We start from the raw sequence: 25691 nt of genomic DNA on the forward strand, positions 1-25691 counted from the left end.
TCAGTTCTGATAAGGAAGAGTCTGTCAGAAGAATGAATAGTAAAGCATGCCGTAACTGTGGGTGGCCATTCATTTGTCTTTGGCAGGAGATGCCTGGACTCTACCAGTGTCACCTACTTAAGTGTCGCAAATTCAGAGCCAGAGCCGGAGCTTAAAAACGCATGAAAAAAATCAATATATGTCAAGTACGCAATCAAGGTTTGTTTTCATGATTGTACACAACGTGAAAAAACACCAGGCTACGTGACAGAAATGGCAAGTAGGCATCTCGCATGCAAAAAAATACAATCCTTGCAATCACCAGCGACTCTTGGAGTCGGAGAAAAACACATGGGAGTTTTTAAAACAATTAACCCGAGTAAAAGGGCTTCATTATGTTGTTAGGCAGGTCACATGAGAGGAAAAGGAAGAGAGAGAGAAAACTTGGCTGAAGCGTTGACTTATATTAGATGAATAAAAGTAGCTTTGACCTATTGTGAGAAGGCACTCATGGAAGGGGGTGTATGGAATGCATCAAAGTGTTGAAAATACCCCACCCTGACAAGTCAATTAGTGGACTCCAAAGTCCCAATAGACTCAGACGGCATGTAGGTCCATCTAAACTAGTTTTTGAGGGGAGAAAAAAAGGATTATTGATTTAGTCCTGACATGATGATCATGTTTTTATTATGTGCTATAATCCTGTAAATGGTTTGTTGTAGAAGTCATTATTGATGTGCTGTTTACAAAATAACAGCAAAATTCCGGACTATGAGTCGCACTTTTTTTCATAGGTTGGCTGTTCCTGCAACTTATACTACAGAGCGACATATAAATTTAAAAAAACTGCTAATGTTACATAAACACTGGACACATTTTATTTTATTTTATTTTATTTTATTTTATTTTATTTTATTTTATTTTATTTTATTTTATTTTATTTTATTTTATTTTATTTTATTTTATTTTATTTTATTTTATTTTCATAAAATAAATTACCCGCAAAAAATGCGACTTATACTCCAGTGCGACTTATGTATAATTTTTTTTTTCTACCTGATTATGCATTTTTGGCCTTGTGCAACTTATACATCGGAGCGACTTATAGTCCAAAAAATACGGTACACACATTTCTGCTACACAGATAATATTAATGAAATACAGGAACTTCGGAAATCCGATAACAATTGCTACCTTTCATGTGTGCTGCCATCGCACACATTAATAAGCCTTGAATGCCTTCTCTTTTGCTTCTAACGCACACCAGCTGCAACGCAAAAAACTAGGCCATAATTACGAGGCCAAATGACTCCACCTGAAAAAAAAATGGGACGTTACCAAAATATTTTTTGGACTATAAATTGCTCCGGAGAATAAGTCGCAGAAAGCCAAAAATGCATAATTAGGTAGAAAAAAACGTACATAAGTCGCACTGGAGTATATGTCGCATTTTTTGCGGGTAATTTATTTTCCAAACTACTTGACCAAAACAGACATTACGTCCTCTTGGAAGGCAAGTTCTAACAATAATAAAAGAATAGAGAACAGGCTGAATAGGTGTAAGATATGCTAACACAATGCTTATTCAGCTACACCAAAATAAACATGAACAGAAAAGGTGTCCAGTGTTTATGTAACAAACTGTTTTTTCATTTATAAGTCGCTCTGGAGTATAAGTCGCAGGAACAGCCAACCTATTAAAAAAAAGTGCGACTTATAGTCCGGAAAATACGGTATATAAACTGTGTAGTCCAAATCCTCACAATTATAATCTGCAATCTGTTGGGGCCATAACCCACTACAAGCTGAAACTCAATTCTGAAGTCTGACATCACTTCCTGTTCTTAACACATCTGTCCGCTCAGCACTAGGGGACACGTTCAATGTGACATGTACACACTGAAGTTTTATGCAGCTTTTTCCACCCCCTTGTAGTGACTCATGGACTCCTATAGAGCAGCTACACACAATAACGAGCACAGAAAGCATTCCAGATCTTCCAGAATGTGCGCCTATTCCAAAATGGTCTGTTTTAATTAATTAAAATTCATGAATTTATGACAATGATAGGTAAAGATGTCTGTTTTACATATGAAAAATGCAAGGCTATGGCAAGATGTCAACACCAATAACTAATTTATGAAATGTTATTTATGTGTCATTGTGAGTGAATAAAAACGTCACAACACAACAGCAAGTCCAATCATAAGAAGTTTTATTTGGCACAACACAAAAGTGCTTCTTAAAAACACTGCCGGTGACAAGTCTAACAAGAAAATAAACCCCATGTGTAAAGGCTTGGTCTCATTTATCAAAGTAAACAAACAAATAAAAAAAAACATGCTATACGTATTGTTTGGTAAAAAAACAAACAACCTCATAAGATAAAACAGCATTTTTGTACCAACTGATTTTGACAGTTATGCATCTGCATTGGTGTTCCTGTCAGATTATTATCAGATTTTTCAGTGAAAATTATTATTTTTTAAATCCACAATCAAATGAAACCAATTCTGTTCACTTGGCAAATTATTTTTTTATGCGACATTACATTTCATTAAATAAGCAAGACAATTGCAAACGTATTATTTTTCTGTTTTGCATCATAACTTTTGTATCCTCACCGAGAGTCCAAGAGTTCTCACGTGTCCAGAATACTACAAGCAAAACTACTGTTTCAATATAAATATGCAGATTTTCTACACAATCACAGGTTCTTCTTCTCTCTGGAAATCAATAACTTATTAACCTACAAATTGCATTGTTCTATTGCCGTTATTGCAGATAAAAATAAAAATAAAAAAAAACCCAGCTCATAATTTCACATTGTTTGGTCAGATAAACAAGTCAATGTCAAAACAGTTGAAAAGCACAACATATATATTCAGTTTCTTTTAGAAAAAACATGAACCAAAATAAAGAATCTTTGGCGGTGAAGCAAAATAGAATCAACATGTCTATATATTCATATAAAAATACTCGGAAAAATACAGGTTACAATAAGTAAACAGCTACAGCAAAAGGCAGAGACGAGGCCGAGGGATCCAGCTTTAAACTGCGAGTAAAAAAGGACACTTATATTTAAAAAAAAAAAAAAAACAGGTCATAAATTACATGAGCCCTCAGAATGCATTAGTCTTGGGATGGCATCCTGCATGGAGAACCACTGAGGTAGTTCATCTTGATTATACCATGCATCATAAAGGACAATAGAGAGACATAAAAGTGCATAGGAGTTAAACTTGTGTCTTCTCCTGGCTTTCTCACATTTCACTCCAGAATTCTGGTTCCTCTCCTCATTTTTTCACTTTTTTTTTAAATCAGCATTCCCATTACGTTGTAACATTTTCTCCCTCCCGTTAAGTGAAATGAAACATCTTCATCACAGTGAAGCAGAAACATGTAGTGAAACCTACCATGATGAAAGTAAGTGAGCAAGAGTATGTGGAAAAGCGTCATTCACTTATTCAACTTGGAAAAAGAAAAAAAAAAAAAAAAAAGAAATAGATCCGAAATATAGTCTTAAATCCATTTTTTCAACAAATAATTAAATGACATCGTCACAGCAGCAATTACACATAGTCTCTCTTCTGGTCACAGGTTCACTTGATCTGGTGGAGATTAGATCTACCAATCAGTGATCAGTTTGAGATTCTTCACTTTGTAAACTTATAGAAAGATACTGCATTCAAGTCATATGGTGTACAGTATCCACAATACTTCTCAGTGACACATTCAAAAAGTCTATTCTCATGGATTCTTTTGGATTACATGCCGACTCAAAATGTTGCTTTCATTTCATTCACTGTAAACAAATGTGCAATTGCGATGAAAGTGATTTTTAAATAGATTTTGTCATCTCTGAAAATAATGCATTGGTATATAAATACAGTATACTTAACAGTCAACAAGTGCTGTCCTGCCAGAATATAGTCGAGTAATTGTTTTCACCAAGATATTTACTTGTTCATCAAGTAAAGAAGGCCAACTGTACAAGATTATCCCCATATGACTTGAAAACAATAACAGAAAGAAAGCAGCTTTCAGTTTTTTATAGCCGTTTCCGCAAATTTTAAAGGAAAACTGCACTTTTTTTTGGAATTTTGCCCGTCATTCACAATCGTTATGTGAAACATGAACACATACAGGATTTCTTTCCCTTTTCTGTGTGTTCTAGCAAAAGAAAATTTGTTAGTATGAGCTAGCTAACAATGCTAGTATGAGCTAGGAGCTAGCTAAATCATTAACCAAAAAAGCTAAACTTAACTTCAACTTCAACTTAATTTTATTTACTTACTTCATTTACTTAACTTGACTTGTATATTAACCAAGCTACAGTGATATTGTTATCGTAAGAAAAACTATATTTATCTGGCAGAGCTAGCCGCTCATCAATGTGACTCACAGACGGAAGAGCGGATACCTAGCTCTCAATTTTGCTAACAAGACTCAACAAGATGCTCATTTGCTGTCAGCATTTTTTTACATGTGCTGGAAGACACAGCCATCACTGTAAGTCACTGTTTGTGTGCTGCTTGTGTTGACGAAAGTGGGCTACGTTTCGATACGACGCTTCGATATTGTTTTACATAATCAAAATACAGCAAAATTGTTAATGCGCGATCACAGCATGTATATCACACGGTACAAGGTTTTTTTTTTAGAGGGCTTTGTAGTAGAAATACTACCTCGGTACCTCCCAATGACGTGCATTATTAGCTTGCTCATGTTAACTTGTTTTCTTTCATTAGAATGCACAGCGAAGGTAAATAAATATGTTCATGTTTCACATAAGGATTGTGGATAATGGGCAAAATTCCCCCAAAAAATGCAGTTTTACTTTAACTCTGCCTGATTTGGCTCTTCCAAAAACACTGACAAGGTACGACATTGTATGGCATCTAGAATAACTAAGATCATGCAAAAAAAATACTCCCAATGATACCATATGTACCGTTCATATTCCCAAGTTATTGTGTAATTTGTTGGCAGAACTATAAAAACCAACCTGTTGGTTTTTTATAGTAACTGATTGGTAGCCAATCAGCGACTTTTCTCGTTAGGCTCAACAAATCTGCACAGTTGGGCTCTGGAGTTGAAATGTAGATAATAGTTGAGGAAAACCTTGATGAGCATGAGCCGCAGTTTCTTTGGCCGAGATGCTAAAGCCCAGTGAACATGACAAGTCTACGAGGTAGCTATCCGTACAAAGTCTTGCATTCATGCTGCCATACTGAGTCATCGTCACTTAACCGTAGCAAGCCTACAGAAGCTGTTCTTCAAATGAACAAAACCATTAAAAACATCAGCGGGCTAATTGATAGTGTTGTCCCACCGTTTTCAATGCTATGATACTCCGGAAAGAACACACAATTCTTACCATTTCAAGTTTGAGTATTTTGGTTTTGCCCACTGCAGTTTAACTCAACACCCAACTCCAGAGATGCTTGGATTACCAGAAGAGCATCTTTAAGGAAACACAACAAGTAGTGTTGTAGTAAAGAAGTCATACGTCCAGCACCATATCGTAGTGTGTTTCCTTCTTCCTCTTACCACATTTGTTTATGAGCACTGCATACAAAGTCAATAGTATCACCCAGTAACTGGCATAGACAACCGCCCCTATAATCAGAATCAGCATTTCAGTTTCAGGGAAGGGTTTTCTAGTCTGGAGGACAGTCGTGTAGATAATCCCGATGAAAAGGATGGTAAACCAAACTGATATTGGAATAAGACCAATGAAGTTGACCACTATTGTTTTCCTCCCAGAGGTCCCCCATCCAGACTTGTTGATTGTTGCAATTGCAAACATTTTGGCCGGCAACAGGCTGGACATGTACAGTACAGAATAAAAGGACATGAACACCATGACAATGTTGCCTCTGAGACAACTCGCAAATGTTGACTTGATCAGGGCGACGGCTTGCACGATGAGAAGAAACAACAGAATATTCCAGAGTCTTCCTTGGTAGAAGAGTTGGATTGCAGTGGCGATGAGAAAAAATGGGAAGAACCCAGTAATCACAGCCTCATAGGTCATCCAGAGATGATGTTTGTGAAACCACATGGAGTTGTAGAGCCACTCTCGGAAATAGGACTTACTCCATCGAGTTTGCTGATTCAGCCACCGCAGGTAAGTAATCGGTGTCTCTGTTAGGCACTTTGACCGTGCAGTGTACTTGGTTGCGTATCCAAGACTGAGAACTCTGTTTGTAAGATGCCGGTCATCCCCAAAACTGCAGTGTGATCCCATGAAGGTCTGATTGTACCAGTCCTCGAGAAATTCGTGCAGAAGTGAGTTTCGGTACATTCCCAGAGGCCCGCTGATGCACTGCACGCAGCCAAAGTAAGACTGGCAAGCCCGCTCGATGTTGAAGGCCATCCAGTATCGTACGCTACTCAAGAACGAAATCCATGACTCGTATTTGTTGAGGATCTGGGGGGAGACGGTTGGGCAAACCGCAAAAACGAGATATAGACGTGACGTCAACATACCGCGTGAAGAAAGGAATAACATAACAATCTTAGTTTGGTTATATTACCTGTACATCTCCTCCAACACCTCCGACCATAGGGTCCTCCTCAAGAACCTTGACCATCTCCACTGATGACGCTGGATCCAGCATGGTATCAGAGTCACACACCTTTGTTACCAGCACATAAACAAAAGAAAAGATTATATTCAACCGTGCAATCTAAAGTTTGATGATCAATATACATTTAATCAGACATATTAACCAATTTCTGCTGTCCGATGTGTGGTCTAAACGTCTATAGACAATAGTAATCATAGATAGTAACCATAGCTTTTCAGTATGTGGAATCAAACTATGGAATGGATTGAGTAAGGACCTCAAACAATGCACAACGATGAGCCAATTCAAGAAACAATACAAGCAGTTGATGTTTGCTAAATACAAGGATGAAGAGTCTTGAACCAGTCATGATGTGCTATATATATCACTATATTGACACTTACTATGGTACCCATTATGGCATTGGATGCTCATATCACCTCGTACTTCGCTACGTGACTAAAAATTGAAAATTATATACAAAATTAAAAAATTATATACAAAATTAAACCATTATATTAAAAAAATTAAAAATTATATTAAAAATGTAAAAATTATATTGGGAAAACATTGTTGATGTTTGCTAAATACAAGGATGAAGAGTCTTGAACCAGTCATGATGTGCTATATATATCACTATATTGACACTTACTATGTACCCATTATGTCATCGGATGCTCTTATCACCTCGTACTTCCCTATGTGATTAAAAATTAAAAATTAAAAATTAAAAATTAAAAATTAAAAATTAAAAATTAAAAATTAAAAATTAAAAATTAAAAATTAAAAATTAAAAATTAAAAATTAAAAATTAAAAATTAAAAATTAAAAAATATATACAAAATTTAAAAATTATATAAAAATGTAACAATTATATATAACAAATTAAAAATTATATTAAAAATTTAAAAATTATATTAAAAATTATATTAGGAAAGCAGGAAGTGAACAAATGTAACAGTTACTGATTGTAAAAGTACCAGATGGAGGGGTTTGCTTCTTCCTGCTCCTTTTGGACATGTGGAACTGTGAACTGATTATGGGATGCATTCAATTGTAATCTGATGCATGTTCAAATGAAATAAAACCATTACCATTACCATAATCATAAAGTTTATGTATTCATTCTTGACAAAACCAAGAAGTAAAAGCAGCAAGAATGCATTCTGATGCATTTGTAGTTCATTCCACTTTATTCTTCTTTATTCTTTATTCATTTGGTTCTCTTTGAATCCTCAGTGAAGGCATTAACATTGCTGGCTTCACTATAGTCAGTTCCTTCATAAGAGACCCGTAAGCACAATTTCCTTCACCTTTTTTTCTGATTCCAACTGTTCTTGGTCTGTATGTGAAATTTGAGATACGGGACGCTAACTCTAACAAATATGTAATCAATTTTACTGTTCTTCATATACTTCACATGCCTTTGACATTTTTTTTTACATTTGTGCATCCTCACCTGGACATAGTCAACACTCCTCCCGAGTGCTTTAAAGGCTGTGTACATGACTTCTCTCTTGCCTCCCCACTTTTGCATGATACACACACACTTGTTGTTGAGGACCAGTCTGGATATTTGCTGAAGGCTCTCAGCGTAGCTCTCATCCGTCTCCTCGGGTCCCCTGCTGTGAAAGTTACTCCTCCACACATAGGTGGCAACCTTGTCCCACCCCATGATCTCTTTGAAAATGTCCATCATGTACAAGTCATCATCGGAGTTCCCGTCGACCACCAGGATGACTTTGATTCCAGGGTACGTCAGCCTCTTCACAGACACCAGACATTTCCTCAGGTAGTTTGGGTCCTCTTGATACGCCGCAATGCACAGCGCTAAAGATTTGTTCAGTTTAATCGGTGTCTCTAAGGATCGCTTCATATTTCGATGTTCCAAGAGTGCGAAGAGGCTCTGGATAATGAGATGGACAACCAAGATGGCCCCGTACAGTCCAAAGGATAGGTGATTGTGGGCAGTGGTGAAGAACTGGTAGCCCATGATGTAGGCTGTGGAGATGCCCACCAAGAGGGACACGCCGAACATGGTGGTACCAAATATCCGCAGGTAGGTGAGGACCCGTTGACAACTCATCTGGGGAAAGAATTAATAACTGCGGTCAAACAATGTCTTCATTTTAGTGCAATAAAAGTCATACAAAAGGGAGCAAACATGTTCATTGTGTTTTCTTTTTATGTGCCAATAAAATACAAAAAGTATCAGTTAGCTTTTCGTTATTTAGTGAAGAATAAAACCCTTAAAAAAACTTAGATTTTGCAACGTCCCATGTTTTTTGGCACCAGCAAAATAAACTTTGTGTAACAAAAGTTTAACTTCATTTTATATGATGATTGTATAAATCTACAAGGTTTTTACAGTCCCTTGATGAACAATACAGCCCAGGGAGGGAACAAAATAATTATTCTATTTAAGGTTTTTTTCTTCCTCTACTTTCCTCTACCCCTCCCTGAACAAATTCTTTGTTTAAACAATAAAGAGGAGCCAATAGTCTCCTGTAATGTGGATGGGAACATAATACAGGATTTCTACAAAAGTGATGCCAGGGTTACACGGCTGCCTGGAGGGTGTTTTTTTTCTAATGTGCTAAAACATCACACATAAACACACACACACACACATACATACTATATATATATATATATATATATATATATATATATATATATATATATATATACAGTAAAGTCTCGTTATATCGATATTCTCGGGAGTCGGAAAAAATACCGATATAACCGGACTATCCATATATCCGATCCTGCGCCGAACTACATTAAAAGTGGGCGGATCTTTGATATGGCATGTAATTTTCTCCTTGAGTTCATGGATTGCGTATCTAGCATGCTTTTGTACTACAATACATTTTGTACTACAGTAAATAAAAATAAACTTACGCTGTAGTGATTACCGGTTACCGGGACATAATTCACCCCGGAACTATCGATAGGGAAGGTGTTGCCACCCGGAGGGGTAGGCTCTAGGGCCGGGTGTTTTCCGCTGTGTGTGCTGCGCTCTGGTGGTGGAAGTGTGAAAAATAAAGTTGACTGGAAGCAGCCGTTCGCCGTCTTCTTTTTTGGTATTGAAATCCTTAAGCAAAGATTGATTTAAGCTGCTTTTGTATCGATATAAGCAGACCAAATTGGCTGGCGGGAGATGAAAAGGGCATCCTAGTAACCGGATTATCATAATAACCGGGTATCGTACTAACGGAACTAATTATATCATAAAAGACTAGAAATTTGCCGGGAAATGAAAATAGTATCGTAATAAGTAGTAATTCGTTTTAACCGATATCGATATAACAAGACTTTACTGTATATATATATATATATATACTACCGCTCAAAAGTTTGGGATCACTTGGGATCACACTTACTTGTCTTCTTGCACAGTTGTGCATCGTTTTTATGTCCTCGTTAGACCCAGTTTGTGCTGCTCACTGAAGGGAGTAGTTAACAGCATGGTAAAAGATTTTAGTTTTAGTTTAGACTTTTAGATGGCTTTTCTAATCATCTATTAGCCTTATAAAATGATGAACTTGGATCAGCAGCCATACCAGTAGATTGATGCAGAGGACTGACAGTTGTTGATAGTAGGCCTCTATGCAAAAATCTACATCCTTCTTTCAAAATCATCTGATTCATTTTTATTGTTTGTGAAATAGAAAAAAATGTTTGTGAAATGCATGAAAATGTTTTTCTTTGGAAAACAAATAAATTTGCAAGTGATTCCAAACATTTGAGCGATAGTGTAGATATAGACCGTATATGCAACAATACACAAAATTCATAGTTTGATTTGTTTTGATTCGTTTGTTTGTTTGAAAAAAATTAATTTTGAGCTTAAGTGACATATAACTAACTTTAACGGTCGATGTAATCACCAAACCCAGACATTCAAAATCTACACAAATGCCGATCGAAACATTTCACAGCCATCTTCAACATCCATAAAACTCTGATTTGGGCTGTTGTCATTCAATATTTTTGTTATTCATGTACCAAATTAAGAAAATCCTCTGTTTATTTGTCTCATGTATGAATGACAGTCTTCTATGAAATGACTCCGCTCACAGTGTTGCTTCCAGCAGTCATTATGTTGCTACTTCCATCTGTTTGGCAGACCAACGGAGACCCACTCAGCGTGGCTCGGCGCAGAGCGGACCACCCTGTGATGTCATCTGTTTATATCTCCGTGGGAAGAAAACGACGAGAGACTTTGGGTTTCCTAGTGCTGCGTTCTGACTTGGTGTCATCTAATATTTGCAAAGAAAGTATGATGAAAACTACTGCTGTGTACTATCAAATATTTCCTAGAGATCGTGAGCCAGTCCCCCAAATTAAAAACCTTGGAGCATATGATGCTCTTCAGTGTAAATGGACACAAATCGCCACAGACAAACCAAAGTCTGGTAGAAAGCTTGTAAGAAGTCTGTCTGTGGTCATAAAAGATACCAAACAATATATCAATGTCAAATCAGCCAGCTGGATTAAAAAAACAAACGTTCCATTGCATCTGGCTCTCAGCGTCTTGGACCCCAAAGCTCTGCTGGAGGTGCCAGCACACGTCAATACAGCAAAAATACATCTATATTTACTGTACATAGTATCTACACTACCGCTCAAATGTTTGGGATCACTTGCAAATGTCTTTGTTTTCCAAAGAAATACATTTTCATGCATTTCACCAACAATTGTATCGATTTCACAAACAATTAAAATGAATCAGATGATTTTCAAAGAAGGATGTAGATTTTTGCATAGAGACCTACTACTACTGTCAGTCCTCTGCATCAATCTCCTGGTATGGCTGCTAATCCAAGTTCATCATTTTATAAGGCTAATAGATTATTAGAAAACCCATCTAAAACATCTAAACTAAAACTAAAATCTCTTACCATGCTGTTAACTACTCCCTTCAGAGAGCAGCACAAACTGGGTCTAACAAGGACAGAAAAACGCTACACAACTGTGCAAGAAGACAAATATCTGAGAGTGTGTAGTTTAAGACAAAGACACCTCACAGGTCGTTACCTGGTAGCTGCACTAAATAGTACTAATAGTACTAATAGTAGTAATAATACCCATCAAACACCGGTGTCAGTATCAACAGTGAAGCGGCAACTTCAGGACTTCAGACTTCATGGCGGGATTGCCAAGAAGAAGCCAGATTATTAGAAAACCCATCTAAAAAATCTAAAAACTAAAACTAAAATCTCTTACCATGCTGTTAACTACTCCCTTCAGAGAGCAGCACAAAGTGGGTCTAACAAGGACAGAAAAACGCTGCACAACTATAAAAAAGCCATATCTTAGACTGGTCAAAATTATTTCCAAGTGATCTCAAACCTTTTGAGCGGTAGTGTACGTATCTGAGAAGGGTAGAGAGCGGTAGAACCTGCCTAGGTTCAGGGATCTTGGTGGTGACGACTGCCCTAAATGCATCAGAAACATGGAGGGAGGTGTGAGATACAGAAAAGGGAAACACATTTGAGGGTGCTCATTGACATGAAAAGAAAGACGTAGGGACCTCAGTGAGGGGCGTTCAAATGAGAAAGCAAATAGAACTAACAGACCGCGCTTGGCTCCGAAATAACTCCTTGTTCATTTGATTATTGGATGAGAAGGCCCCAAGCGGTGGAGCAGACCTCCTCTGGCACGTGGCTAGGCTGTTAGCGTCAGACACTTTTTATAAGACCCTTGATACATACTGTATTCATGCACAATGGAGACAAATGCACACATAAAAGCTCATTACGGCCGAGCAAATTGTACGCTTATATAAACACACACACATCAATTGTTCGATGCTGAGACTGCATTTCACCTCAAACCCCCTTCAGCTTGTGTGTGCGTGAATTTTACATGTTATACTGTTTTACAAGACAATTAAAGCAGAACAAACCCCTTCACCCTTTCTTTCTGGACCAACTGTGAATGAACTCAGGAGGTAAACGTGTCATCAAAGTGTTTGGACTACTTTTTGACATTATGGGATGAATGTCGCTGCCGTTAGAATAGAGTCACGGAACAAACCAAATCTTCTGATACCACCATGACAGCCCACCATATGTCTGCCACAGACACGTTAACACCTACGGAGGGTTTAGTGCAGGGGTCTCAAAGTCAATTTACCTGGGGGCCACCGGAGCTAGGTTCTGGGTGAAGCTGGGCCGCATCAGGTTTTTAAAAAAAACCCAAAATGCATTTGTTAAAAACTGAAAAAAAATCAATAAAAAAATCTTCAATGCTTTTGCTTCTGCTATACCCTACAATTTTTCAGTACTTTGGTTCCTGTTTTCCACACCAAAATATCTAATAAAACATTCCACTGTTCTCAAATATCTTAATTTTTATTTTTCTATACACAAAATAAGATAAAAAAACAAAAAAAAATTAAGAATAAAGACAATAAATCAGTAATAAATAAGTAAAATAATAATAAAACAGCAAATAAGAAAAATGTAAGAAACCACATACAGTTGGTAATTATTTTTTTCAGATTCAAATGTACAGTATTAACAGTTATTTAACCTTTAACATGAACATCAATGAAACTTAATAATTATACCCAATTAGCAAGTTAGCATCGTACTCAGTTCCATCTGGGAGCAGCGTCGTAACTTTAACAACATGTTTGATGAGATGCTTTATCTTGACGTGTATTTTCCCTTTTATTCCAAATCATTTCCTGCATTTATTTGTACCCAGCGTCATAAGCCTTTAGCTTCATTGCTAATCCAAAGCAAAACAGGGCGGGGCAACAGGGTAGGGTAACAGTATGGGCGGGGCAAAATCATGTTCATTGTGTCCGGTGTGCACACAGCTTTAAGCTGTCATTTCAACATTAAACTTTGGTATCAAGGAGGGGGCCTCAAACTAGCATCTGGCGGGCCGCATTTGGCCCGCGGGCCACAAGTTTGAGACCCCTGGTTTAGTGTTTCCAGTTTGACTCCATAGCTTGTTTTGAACTGCAGGAGATCCCGATGCAAACCCAAACAAGTCCACGGATGACATGCAAACTTGACTTTGTTGCCCTGTGACTCTGAAAATAGGCCATTCCATTCCATTCCATTCCATTCCATGACCACAGACATCCACCTTTTGCTGCGGCGTCCTTGCCGAAAGCTTGTGTGGCAAACCGAAAGGTGTCAAACTTTTAGGATATGTGTGAATTCAGTAATTCGGAGAGGACGACACACCCCGAAGTGGGCAACTTGTAAAGGGGCTTTGTTCTTTGCAGCATCTCGTATGAAGCAAAGCAAAAGTCAGACCACCAGGTGGGCCGGCGTGGAAGTTGACGCCTACAGCAGGCAAAAAGTCAGCGGTGAGAGCTTCTATAAACTTGGCCCTGGTTCTTTTGGACATCAAATGGGGAGGATCTAAGATCATTTCTCAAAGCCACTAACCATTAAGCAGCATAATTCCGTGCAACTTTGAGCAGTCGTTAGTAGATGCGTGCCTGACTTGGACGCCCAGTGTGTCGTTCTGATGTCATGATTAGACCCTTGGGTCTAAAAAAACTAAAAAAACAAAAAAAAAACAAAGTGACAATAACGTCAATCCTGCATGTTGGCTAAAACATGAATGAATTAACGTTTCACTGACATTAATATTGGTCTGGAGGAGACTGAATTGGCTGTTTAAAATAATAAAAATGCCTCGTCTCCTGAGATGTCACAGCCTAGCAACTCTAAGACAGATGTGTTTGCAGAGGCAACAGCCTTGACATTTGAATATTGCTCACTTGGGAAATGTTAAGGCTTTAAATACCTGCTGATCTGGAGAAAGTATCAAGCGATGAACTCCATTTGGGTCAGAAAACTACACTTTTTACTTATTTCATAGTGTATAATATTAGCACATAGGTAAACACTTGTATGCTGCACTCTTTTACTTTGAAGTTATTATGGAATGAATGGCACTTGGGCAGTTTTTTGTACCTTTTTTGATACACGAGTTGTACTCACTGCTGTGTTTATGCAAATGTTCATTCAATTCTGATTGGCATAGAAAAAAAGTCAAAGAAAAGTCTAATAGAAAGTCTAATATCCCAAAGAGGTGATGATGCAACTCCACTATAGAAGAGAGCATGTTCGGTGGCGTTTCAAGCCGAAAAACAGCCACAAAGTATTGCATTTTATAAGAGCTCGGCATGCATCTTTGCTTTGTAAAATAGCTCTGCAGCAACCAGGAAATCTGCTGGAGTTATATTTATATTTAAAACAAGTTTCCTTTCATGTAAAACAACAATTTTTGTGTGTATGTTATGACTGAACTGTTCTTTTATCCGGGCTGCACGGCGGACGAGTGGTTTGCACACAGGCCTCACTGCTAGGAGACCAGAGTTCAATTCCACCCTCTGCCATCTATATGTGTATGTGAGTTTGCGTGTTCTCCCTGTGCTTGCGTGGGTTTTTTTTTCCCCGTATACACCGGTTTCCTCCCACATTCCAAAAACATGCTAGGTTAATTATCGACTCCAAATTGTCCATAGGTATGAATGTGAGTGTGAATGGTTGTTTGTCTATATGTGCCCTGTGATTGGCTGGCCACCAGACTAGTTGCCCAAAGACAGCTGGGATAGGCTCCAGCACCCCCGCAACCCTCGTGAGGATAAGTGGTAGAAAATGAATGAATGAATGAATGAACTTCATATATTAAAACCAAATAATCCTGGTGAAACTCTTACTTTTGCACTTGTACCCTCCAAAAAACAAACCCAGTAAATTAAGGATGTCTATAACCCAAAGTTTATAATCCAATACATTGGATTAGTTTTAGCATCTTTCATGTACACATCAACACGGTCCCCACATCCTTCAATTGTTCTGTTTGCTAGTTTCTTTCGGCTTTTTCCTAATTAAGGAGTCACCACAGCAAATCTTTTGATCTGACACTGATTTGAGCACTTTATATCCCGGATGCCTTTTCCTGACGAATACCAATGATGCCTACTAGTGGAGATTCGAACCCGGGGTATTTGCTCCGAAGTCCAGAACACTTCCATTGTTCTGTATCAATATATAGATTTTTTGCACCAGTATAGTACGTTTTGAAAGTAAATAATCTCTAGTCATTTAGAACAGAGGTTGAATAAGTTCAAGTGCAGATTCCACTGTTAAATGTCTTGGGACGTCTTCATTCCAGTCCAACTTTTTTGTGAATGAGTAATAGTTAAGGGAGGATGAGGCAGAGCGATTGAGGAAGAAGTTGGGGAGCTGACACTGGTCAGACAAGAAAGAGAGAAAGTGGGTTGGGATCAGTAAAAGTGGGAGGGACAGCAGACACCAAAGGGGGGGTGGACAAGGGGGGGGGGGGGGGGTACTGTGGTGTAGTTGGCTGGCCTCATTGCAAGTGCTGACTCCTAAAGTGTTCTGGCAAATTACACGCCCAGATCAGCTGCTGAATCTATCTGAGCCAGTTTTCTGCCGTAGCGTTTCTTCAGTGTGCAGAGCCGCCATTTTGGCAAAGATCTGCCGGAAAATTTACACATTTGTTCGCCTTTAGTGCATACTATGTACCTCATAAAGGTCAACAATATACTACAACTTCTTTGGTGAAAAAGGTCAACACTGGGATGATATTCCAGCAACTTTGTTTCCATTTGTTGAATCCAATACTCCGCTATCAGTGCTATTCTTCCTGGGAAAACCACTTGGTTGAACATTCTATTCTTGTGTTATCACAAGCACAACAAGATACCCACAATCAGTTCCAAAAAATGATATACTATACACTAGACACTATACTATACGTATATACCAACATTAACTTCAATATTGGGGCGGCACGGCGGTCGAGTGGTTAGCTCGCAGTCCTCACAGCTAGGAGGACCAGGGTTCGATTTCACCCTCAGCCATCTCTGTGTGGAGTTTGCATGTTCTCCCCGTGCATGCGTGGGTTTTCTCCGGGTACTCCGGTTTCCTCCCACATTCCAAAAAAAGTTAATTAGTTAACTGGCGACTCCAAATTGTCCATAGGTATGAATGTGAGTGTGAATGGTTGTTTGTCTATATGTGCCCTGTGATTGGCTGGCCACCAGTCCAGGGTGTACCCCGCCTCTCTTGCCTGAAGACAGCTGGGATAGGTTCCAGCACCCCCCGCGACCTTCGTGATGAAAAAGCGGTAGAAAATGAATGAATGAACTTCAATATTGGTCATTTGGCTAAAAATCAAGCTCACAAAGCACCATTCATCGGCGGGGGGTGCTGGAGCCTATCCCAGCTGTCTTCGGGCGAGAGGCGGGTACACCAATCACAGGGCACATATAGACAAACAACCATTCACACTCACATTCATACCTATGGACAATTTGGAGTCACCAATTAACCTAGCATGTTTTTGGAATGTGGGAGGAAACCGGAATACCCGGAGAAAACCCACTCATGCACGAGGAGAATATGCAAACTCCACACAGAGATGCCCAAGCGGAGAATCGAACCATCAGTTCCATAATCTATCAATAAGATTATCAAAGCATCAGATCGACTCAAATGATGATCCAGTCGTCCCTACTTAAAATGAAAGCAAACAAAAGTGGAATTGAACTTGGGTCTCATAGCTGTGAGGTCTGCGCGCTAACCACTCGACCGCCGTGCAGCCCACAAAGCACCAGTTTACCAGAAACTGGGTATTTTACAGTACACCGTCACTCTCGAACCTCAGCAGTGTCATCTGTATTCACCGTGTGACTCAGAATGACGCAATGGGAACCTCAGGCGTCCAAATTTTCACTTTTACTGGCCGACTGCAGTGCTGGTTCTCTCTTACTTTACCTAAATGTGGCTTTCATGCTAAATAATTGGGAGGTTTTGACAGCACTGTCTTCCAAATGCGGTAGTTGTAATCAAGCAGCCTTTGGGTCTTACCCAATGAAGGAGCCTCACACTGGCTAACGGCACGTGAGCCTTAATGAGGACCAGTCATGGAATGCCTTCTTCTTTTAAATAGCTAAATGCTTTCTGGCCTATTTGGATGCACATCCTGTAACAGCGAAGGAGCTGCACACTGAACAGGACTTCTAACACTTTGTGTCACAGACATCTGCATGACATTGCAGTCCTTTCCGCGACGCCGATCTGCAGACTCCCTGCAGGGCTAACATTAGCGGGACAACATGTTGGCATGCATTTGGGCTTAATCACTTAACAGAAACAAACTGCATTAGAATACTATGTACGTATATACTCCATGTGATACTAAGAAGTATTGTCATTTATACTGTATAACGCCATTTTGGAACAAGCGTGAAATGTTTATCCACATTTTGGTAAGAGTGACCGATAGGAGCAAACATGGATGGATGCCAATTGGTGCCAGCTGGTGTCTCCTGATGACTTAAAGCAGAGGTACCCGGCTACAGGGGCGGAAGCCTGGTACTGGTCCGTGGGCAGGGGGGCAAGGGAAGCTTTCATGTGTAATGATTTATGGAAATGCTTATCATTCATTCATTTTCTATCACTTATCCTCACGAGGGTCGCAGGGGGTGCTGGAGCCTATCCCAGCTGTCTTCGGGTGGATACACCAGGATACACCCTGGACTGGTGGGCAGCCAATCACAGGGCACATATAGACAAACAACCATTCACACTCACATTCATTCATTAGCCTTCGCGCTAACCACTTGATCACCGTGCAGCCAAGCCCTTCATTTGGTCCCTAGCGCTCGACTGTTACGACAAATGGCACACAGAGATGGCCGATGGTGGGATTGAACTCGGGTTTCCTAGCTGTGAGGCCTGCGCGCTAACCACTCACTCGCCATGCGGCTCCATGTAATACATACAGTCGTCAATTAACCTAACATGTTTTTGGAATGTGGGAGTACCCGGAGAAAACCCACGGCACCCACACAGAGATGGCCGTGGGTGGGATTGAACTCGGGTCTCCTAGCTGTGAGGTCTGCGCGCTAACCACTCGACCGCCGTGCAGTCCAATTTCCAATTTTGGAAATAATATTGTCACAAATCCCATAGATTTTGCATATATATGTTGTTTGTTGTGAGCGGTGAATCATCCCACTTTGTATGATGGTCACTGAACGCACCATTGTCCCACGCTACACACCTCAAGTAATTCATGTTAGCACACACACCAAACAGCGAGGTTATGATCTTTCCTCAGAGCCTGAATGCACCATAAATGCATTGAACTACGCGCCTTCAATGACGTAAACTCCATCCAATTAAAGCCTTCCCATTGGCGTACACGTCAGTGAATGACGTCTCGGATTAAAATGCTGCATTCATGCACTGGTTTTAATTAGGATGTACTTATGAATGAAAAGAGTCCTTTGCACTTACAAGTTAAGTGTACCCCCACAGTGGCTATGTCCCAAACTATTTCGATGGCTAAAATACATTTTGTTGTTTCATAGAGATTTTTAAAGTTTGTAATAGTTTGTAGAGCCGCGATGTGTATGAGAAGAAAAACGTCCAACACTTTCATTTCATTGTAAACGCAACACGAGATGCGCTTTTACGCATGTGCGCTCTCACACGACTGAACCGTGAACATGATTTCAATTATCCCGGCTCAGACAGATATTGTAAAAACACGCCGCATCGGAGGCACCGCCGTGGAAGACGGGAATGACGATGCCACCTACCTTGAGCTGGGCAGCCGTCCTCCTGTCGCTGATCCCCGGGAAGAGATGCGGTCAACTCCGGTGGTGCCGCTCCACCCGGAGGGAAAGTGTCGATAAAGTTTCACAGCACACTTGAGTGAGTCTCATGAATCCTCTGAAATGTGACTTTTATAATACTAAAAAAAAATGTTTCCTTAAAATTGGATGCTCAAGAACGCTGAGCGGTTTCTACCTGCGTGCGTCCGCCATCATGGCCGCACATGCCTCCGGTAAACATCAGCATTATCACAAACTTTGGCATCATTAAGGTAGAAAAGTATAAATAAAAGATATAAGAATGTATAAAAATATAAATATATCCCCCATCAACGTGTTCAATCATAGTTTAAAAACTTGAAAATTTGACAGCATCAATATTATTTTTTTTAAATAGAGAATTAAAAAAAAGAAAAGTATACAAATTGTACTTGTCAGTCTTTTTGGGCGTGTGAGAATAGTCTCCCCAAGAAGTGGCCACAAGTGGTGTTTCAGCTGTCCCAAAGCCCCTTTACCGGCCTGCACCAGGTTGGCCTCTTGTTTTAATAAGAGGGGGAGGTTTTGGGGGTGTGTGAGGAGGAGGAGGAGGAGGAGGAGGAGAGGACAAGGAGAGAGAGGGAACCACTCATTCAAGATCACTCAAAAAGGGGGCAAAGAGGGGGAGGGAGAGAGATGGAGGATGTCTGCCTGGTCTGGAAGTTTGAACATTTTTTTGTCTCATCAATTCACTCGTTTGTATCGTCCGTTCTTAGGCTGACCAATGAGATTCTGGTTCTGGTTCTGAGCAGGTTTCTAGTGACTGACACTGAAATGGACGCTTGTGATGACATGCGTCTCGTCGAATGATCGGACGTATGAGTCGGCCCGACAGCACAGCTGGACTGGAGCTAAAACAAGGCGGTCATCTGCCAGAGAAATGCAGATGGGAGTTCCAGCAGCTGGAATGTTCTTCATGAGGTGGTGCAGTTGCAAGCGTTCCTCAGCAGGTAGTGCTGTGTATCTCAGAAGCAGCAGTCCTCCAGCAATGGTAGCATTTATCTCACTGGGAGTCACTCGGTGGTGTCACTGCAAAACACAACTGTGCAAAAATTAGCAAAATAAGAACATTTCTGGCTCCTAATTGAATAAAGTGTTCCTTTTGTGTGAGTTTGATACACTTGCATACTAAATCCAGTTCAAGCCTTCCACAGACAAACTGCTTGGAACATGTTACCAGTCATGGCTCAGTAAAACAGCAGGGACGCCGAGGGGCTGCAGGCGTTCATTACTGCTTCATCTGTTCAGGGTCATCGGGAAACTGAACGTCTGGGTAAGACGCTCGTCATCCTGGACTGATGGCCAGTCAGTCACAGGGCTCATACATGCACAACCGTCCATAGTTCACATTAGTAAGGATCCAATTAACCTAACATGTATGTTTTTGTACTGTTTAGAGTAACATGAACACCCTGGACTGGTCGCCAGCCAATCACAGGGCACATATAGACAAACAACCATTCACACTCACATTCATACCTATGGACAATTTGGAGTCGCTAATTAACCTAGCATGTTTTTGGAATGTGGGAGGAAACCGGAGTACCCGGAGAAAACCCACGCATGCACGGGGAGAACATGCAAACTCCACACAGTGATGGCTGAGGGTGGAATTGAACCCTGGTCCTCCTAGCTGTGAGGTCTGCGTGCTAACCACTCGTCCGCCGTGTTGCCCAGTGTTATTTTTTTTAAGTTAAATAAATTTTCCAGTCATATATGGGTCATTACGGGTCATTATCATGGGGACTACGTGACAACAGCTCCAGCAATACGAGGCTTTCATAAAAAGCAGAGTGGGTTGGATACAGAGAAGTTCTGCAGAAAAATGATTATTTAAATAATTTATTTATTTATATATTTTTATTTTATTTTATTTTTATTTTTATTTTTATTTTTATTTTTATTTTTATTTTTATTTTTATTTTTATTTTTATTTTTATTTATTTTATTTTATTTAGTTTCACCATATTTTTGCTTGCTTGTGTTCGAGATGGTTCAATTCCACCCTCGGCCATCTCTGTGTGGAGTTTGCATGTTCTCCCCGTGCATGCGTGGGTTTTCTCCGGGTACTCCGGTTTCCTCCCAAATTCCAAAAACATGCTAGGTTAATTAGCCATTCCAAATTGTCCATAGGTATGAATGTGAGTGTGAATGGTTGTTTGTCTATATGTGCCCTGTGATTGGCTGGCCACCAGTCGCCTCGCTCGAAGACAGCTGGGATAGGCTCCAGCACTTCCCGTGACCCTTGTGAGGAAAAGTGGTAGAAAATGAATGAATTTTATTTTTTTTCGGTTTCACCATGTTTTTTCTCACCTGTGTTCGAGATGGGAAAACTGTCCACTCTGTTGTGGGAGTCGACCTGCAAGTACGTAGGTCTTATCTGCAACAGAGAGATAACACGCTATGACTTCTCTTGGAACAACGGCATCCTGCTCTTCCTGAATTAACTTCACACATACACACAGATTCATTATGATTCATCCTTCCTGTCTCCTTGCTAGGACGCTTAGCCCTTTATGTTAGAATTGGCTGGAAGCAAATGGGGCCAATATGCTATCAAACTGGTAACAGTTTCCTGAGAATTGGGACCTCCTCCAAAACAGGCTTATGAGTTCTGGGTGGGCCTTGTTGGTAAAACGACCGGTCCTAACAATTGGTTCTGTGGGAAGGCGTCATAGATGGTCAGACTTGATTTGGGGTGTTCATACTTGAAGGCGTGTACACTAAATCAAAGAAAGAACATCGCCGCCATTATGGTGGGAGGCGGGGTTCAATCTGACTTGATTGGCACTACACTACAAATGGCATTGCAAAAGAAGGGTAATAAAGTTGTAAAGTTCAGTACAGTACTACATGAGCAGCATAACATGGACATACAAATGTACTGTTCACAGTATTTGTTCTTGTTGTTGTATTTTTTTTTGTACAGAAATCGACCAATATTGATTGGTGGCCAATCGACTGGAGCAATTATATATTGAACCAGGGGCGTCACTAGGTTCTGAGGACAGGGGGGGGCTTAGCCCTCTGGAGATGCACAGAATAGGAATCAATGTAGTAGACATTCAAAACAGTAAAAAAATTCCAAAAAAACATATAAGGAACAAGAACCGGGATATAACTTTCCCACTTTTGGACAGATTTCGTAGAGATACTCAATTGTTTTAGGCCACCATTAAATTTACACGAGTACACACAATAATGTAATAATCATTATTATATTATTAATTAGTCCATTATTATTATTATCATCATTATTCTTCAGGGTAGTATTAGCCTGATTATTGGCTTTCTTATTAGTCTGCTTTTGCTCTATTATATGAAATTTGTCATAGATTTTTTTTGTAATACATTTTTTTTTTAAATCTATAAAAAATATCAAATTATTAAGAGGGTCTAAAGAACATTTTAGGGGGTCTGAAACCCCCCTAAAATAGGCCTAATGACGGCACTGTATTGAACCCTACTTTACGGAAATTCACTTATCACTGTCGGACCTGGAACCAATTAAGCACCATAAACGAGGGACGTCATTATACATATAAGCTGTCGCACAAACTTTTCAACCTCTTGGAAAACCGAGTCGTCACCACCAAAATTCCTCCTCGGAACAGAGTGTCTCCAAGGCCGCTGTTCACACCTGGCATTAACATGTGTCTCCACAAGCATCCTCAGATACCGCTTGGGATAAGATCTCACTTCCTGTCTCTATTTGCAGATAAACGTGAAGGACTCGTCGTTCCTGGAAGTTAAAAATAAAACCAGAGGCGGCGTGTTATACAATATGTGAAACACAATAAAATAGAACTAGTGTGCTATATTGACTCGTCATGTTCCATTTTGCATGAAACACCACGTTTCATAACAATACAAACTTGTGATAATTACATTTAGAACATTATTGTAAATGATGGAGAAATCTGCCTTGCAACCCCCCCCCTGCAGATCTGCATTGTTTATGTACAGGGAAGCAAAAACACACAATTTCCAAGCTCCTGTGGACCTATTCACAACCGTGCCGGTCAGAGGGATGGACCTTATTATGACAAGGGGCACAAGGGGCCACCTGTTGTTTGGGACCACATGCATCTTTGCTTTTTTAACTTACATACAAGGCTCACCTTGCTAATTCTTTATTTAAACAAGGAAATGCACAATTACTTTGACTTCCTGTAAGTGGATGAAAGCAGCATCGGACCACCACTGCTGCTTTGACTAATTTGACTGTATTATTATTGTTATTAATTATGATTTGTAAGTCATTTTAACAAAGCATTTCTTAGAATGAGCATCGTGGTCACTTGAGAGTCGGAGTTTACTTTTCACTTCAACCCGATGATGTCAGCTCAATTACATTTTAATGGTAATGGTAATGGTAATGGTTTTATTTCATTTGAACATGCATCAGATTACAATTGAATGCATCACATAATCAGTTCACAGTTCCACATGCCCAAAAGGAGTAGGAAGAAGCAAAGCTTATTAAATCCTACCCCTCCATCTGGTACCTTTACAATCAGTAACTGTTACATTTGTTCACTTCCTGCTTTCCTAATTAATTTTTTTTTTATTCTTTTAATTTTTTAATTTGTTTATTTTTTAAATTTTTTAATTTGTTTATTTTTTCATTTTTTATTTATTTTTTTATGTTTTTATTTTTTTAATTTTTGTATTTTTTGTCACGTACCAAAGTACGAGGTGATATGACCAATGACATAATGAGTACCATAGTACCTGTCAATGTATTTTAATCCAACTTTATTTTACAAAAGATTATTTTCCAAAACGTTCTATGGTTCTCGGGGCACCACCACCCCCCCCCCCGGCCACCCCCCCTTGTATGATGCCATGAATATAGAACATGTTTGAAAGCATGATTACCTTGCGTGAACCTGGTATTTCCTGCAGTGACTCACAGACCAGTTCTAGCCTTAAACATCTGGTGGTCACCTTGTTGATGCTAGTGTGAGAAAGATACACACTTGGGGTTCCTCTTGTGTCACATTCAGCTGTTGCCCCGTGGTTGCACCACGTTACCTTCAAGTGTCGAATTAAAGGCTGCAGGTGTTCCAGGGCGTTGAAAAGATTGTGAAAAGACGATCGTTCTGGCTCCTTTCATATTGTATGTGTGTGAAAATGGGGGTGAAAATTCTCTGACAGTCACGTTTTGAAGTTGGGCTCTTTAAAGCGACCGGCGATGGCGAGTCATCATCGCTTTTTTGATGCGGCATGGAGGAAAAACACCGCTTTTAGCCTTGTTTTTAGCTCTGAATGAATGTATGGATATTGTATTTTATTGCATCGTTTACTGTTTTTTACTCAACTCTATTTTTTCATTCTTTTTTCTTCACTGTAAAGCGTCTTTGAGTATTCTGAAAAGCGCTATACAAATAAAATGTATTATTATTATTATTATTATTATTATTATTATTATTATTATTATTATTATTATTATTATTATTATTATTATTATTATTATTATTATTATTATTATCAGTATTATCATTAATATTAATATTATATCACTATTAATATTAATATTATTTCAGGCAGCACGGCGGTCGAGTGGTTAGCGCGCAGACCTTCCTTCCAAAAACATGCTAGGTTAATTAGCAACTCCAAATTGTCCATAGGGATGAATGTGAGTGTGAATGGTTGTTTGTCTATATGTGATGTGTGATTGGCTGGCCACCAGTCCAGGGTGTACCCCGCCTCTCGCCCGAAGACAGCTGGGATAGGCTCCAGCACCCCCGCAACTCTCATTAGGATAAGCGGTAGAAAATGAATTAATGAACAAATTATTATTTCACCGACAGCACATCCGCAACATACGATGTGTCGGCATCCAATCAGGAGCCACATTTTGACAACCCTTCAGTTGACTCGTGAATGCCGTACTTTCACTTTGAAGCAGTCATGTACCGTTTGTTGTGTATTTCTCAGGAGGGTTCCACTTTATGTATAGTTTCAAACGTTGTAAACGTAATCTCTCATATGTCGCTGCTAATTGGTTCCAGATCCCGACCTTGATAAGTGAATTTACGTGAAGTTGCAGACAAAACCTTATAAATATGTTTTTTTTAAACATTATATGAAGTGACCCCCTTATAGCCGCGTTTACAATCATATTCCCCAATATGGTAGACATCATCACAATAAATAAGCCATTTAAGACTTAAATTAGACTTGCAATGTGTGTGTTGTTATAAATGTTTTCCCATGGGGAGCAGAGTGAGTGGCAGACAGGAAGTGACGAGTGTCTCCATTATTTTCTCAATTATTGTCTCGAATGATAACAAAATGATAGCTTTTCTTCATACTTTACACAAACAATGACGATGTCATGAGGTACAGTTAATACGCTGCGTTAGCTAGCAATGACAGAAACGCTGCCGCACGTAACGTTCAATGTGTTCTGTTCCTCTCTGTTCCCGTCTGAGGTGGAGCCGGGGTGGTAATGGATAGAT

At 39.5% G+C, this 25691-nt stretch overlaps 1 protein-coding gene across 2 annotated transcripts; it reads right to left on the reverse strand.

The window, feature by feature from the left end:
- Nucleotides 1-5214: 5214 nt before the first annotated feature.
- On the reverse strand, nt 5215-19709 carry has2 (hyaluronan synthase 2). Of its 2 annotated transcripts, none has more exons than XM_058053942.2 (4): nt 19174-19709; nt 8014-8640; nt 6522-6623; nt 5215-6415 (listed from the first exon to the last, which is right to left on the reverse strand). In XM_058053942.2, the coding sequence occupies exons 2-4, from the start codon at nt 8638-8640 to the stop codon at nt 5486-5488; spliced, it is 1659 nt and encodes a 552-aa protein (XP_057909925.2). In that variant the 5' UTR covers nt 19174-19709; the 3' UTR covers nt 5215-5485. The 2 variants fall into 2 exon arrangements, with proteins under 2 accessions (XP_057909925.2, XP_078647048.1); XM_078790922.1 differs by lacking the exon at nt 19174-19709 and adding an exon at nt 10638-10876.
- Between the last annotated feature and the right edge of the window lie 5982 nt (nt 19710-25691).

The sequence above is a fragment of the Doryrhamphus excisus genome, linkage group LG5, assembly GCF_037039965.1.
Source record: "Doryrhamphus excisus strain RoL-2023G ecotype Guam linkage group LG5, RoL_Dexc_Guam_v1.1, whole genome shotgun sequence".
Lineage (NCBI taxonomy): Eukaryota > Metazoa > Chordata > Actinopteri > Syngnathiformes > Syngnathidae > Doryrhamphus > Doryrhamphus excisus.

What these genes read in the sequence shown, in the direction of transcription:
- has2 (XM_078790922.1), bottom strand. Translation starts at nt 10,658, where the DNA reads ATGACTGCTGGAAGCAACACT. An exon ending in GGAGTGTTGACTATGTCCAG is followed by an intron (nt 6,624 to 8,013) that starts GTGAGGATGCAC and finishes CTGGTAACAAAG; the next exon opens with GTGTGTGACTCTGATACCAT. An exon ending in GTGTTGGAGGAGATGTACAG is followed by an intron (nt 6,416 to 6,521) that starts GTAATATAACCA and finishes GTCTCCCCCCAG; the next exon opens with ATCCTCAACAAATACGAGTC.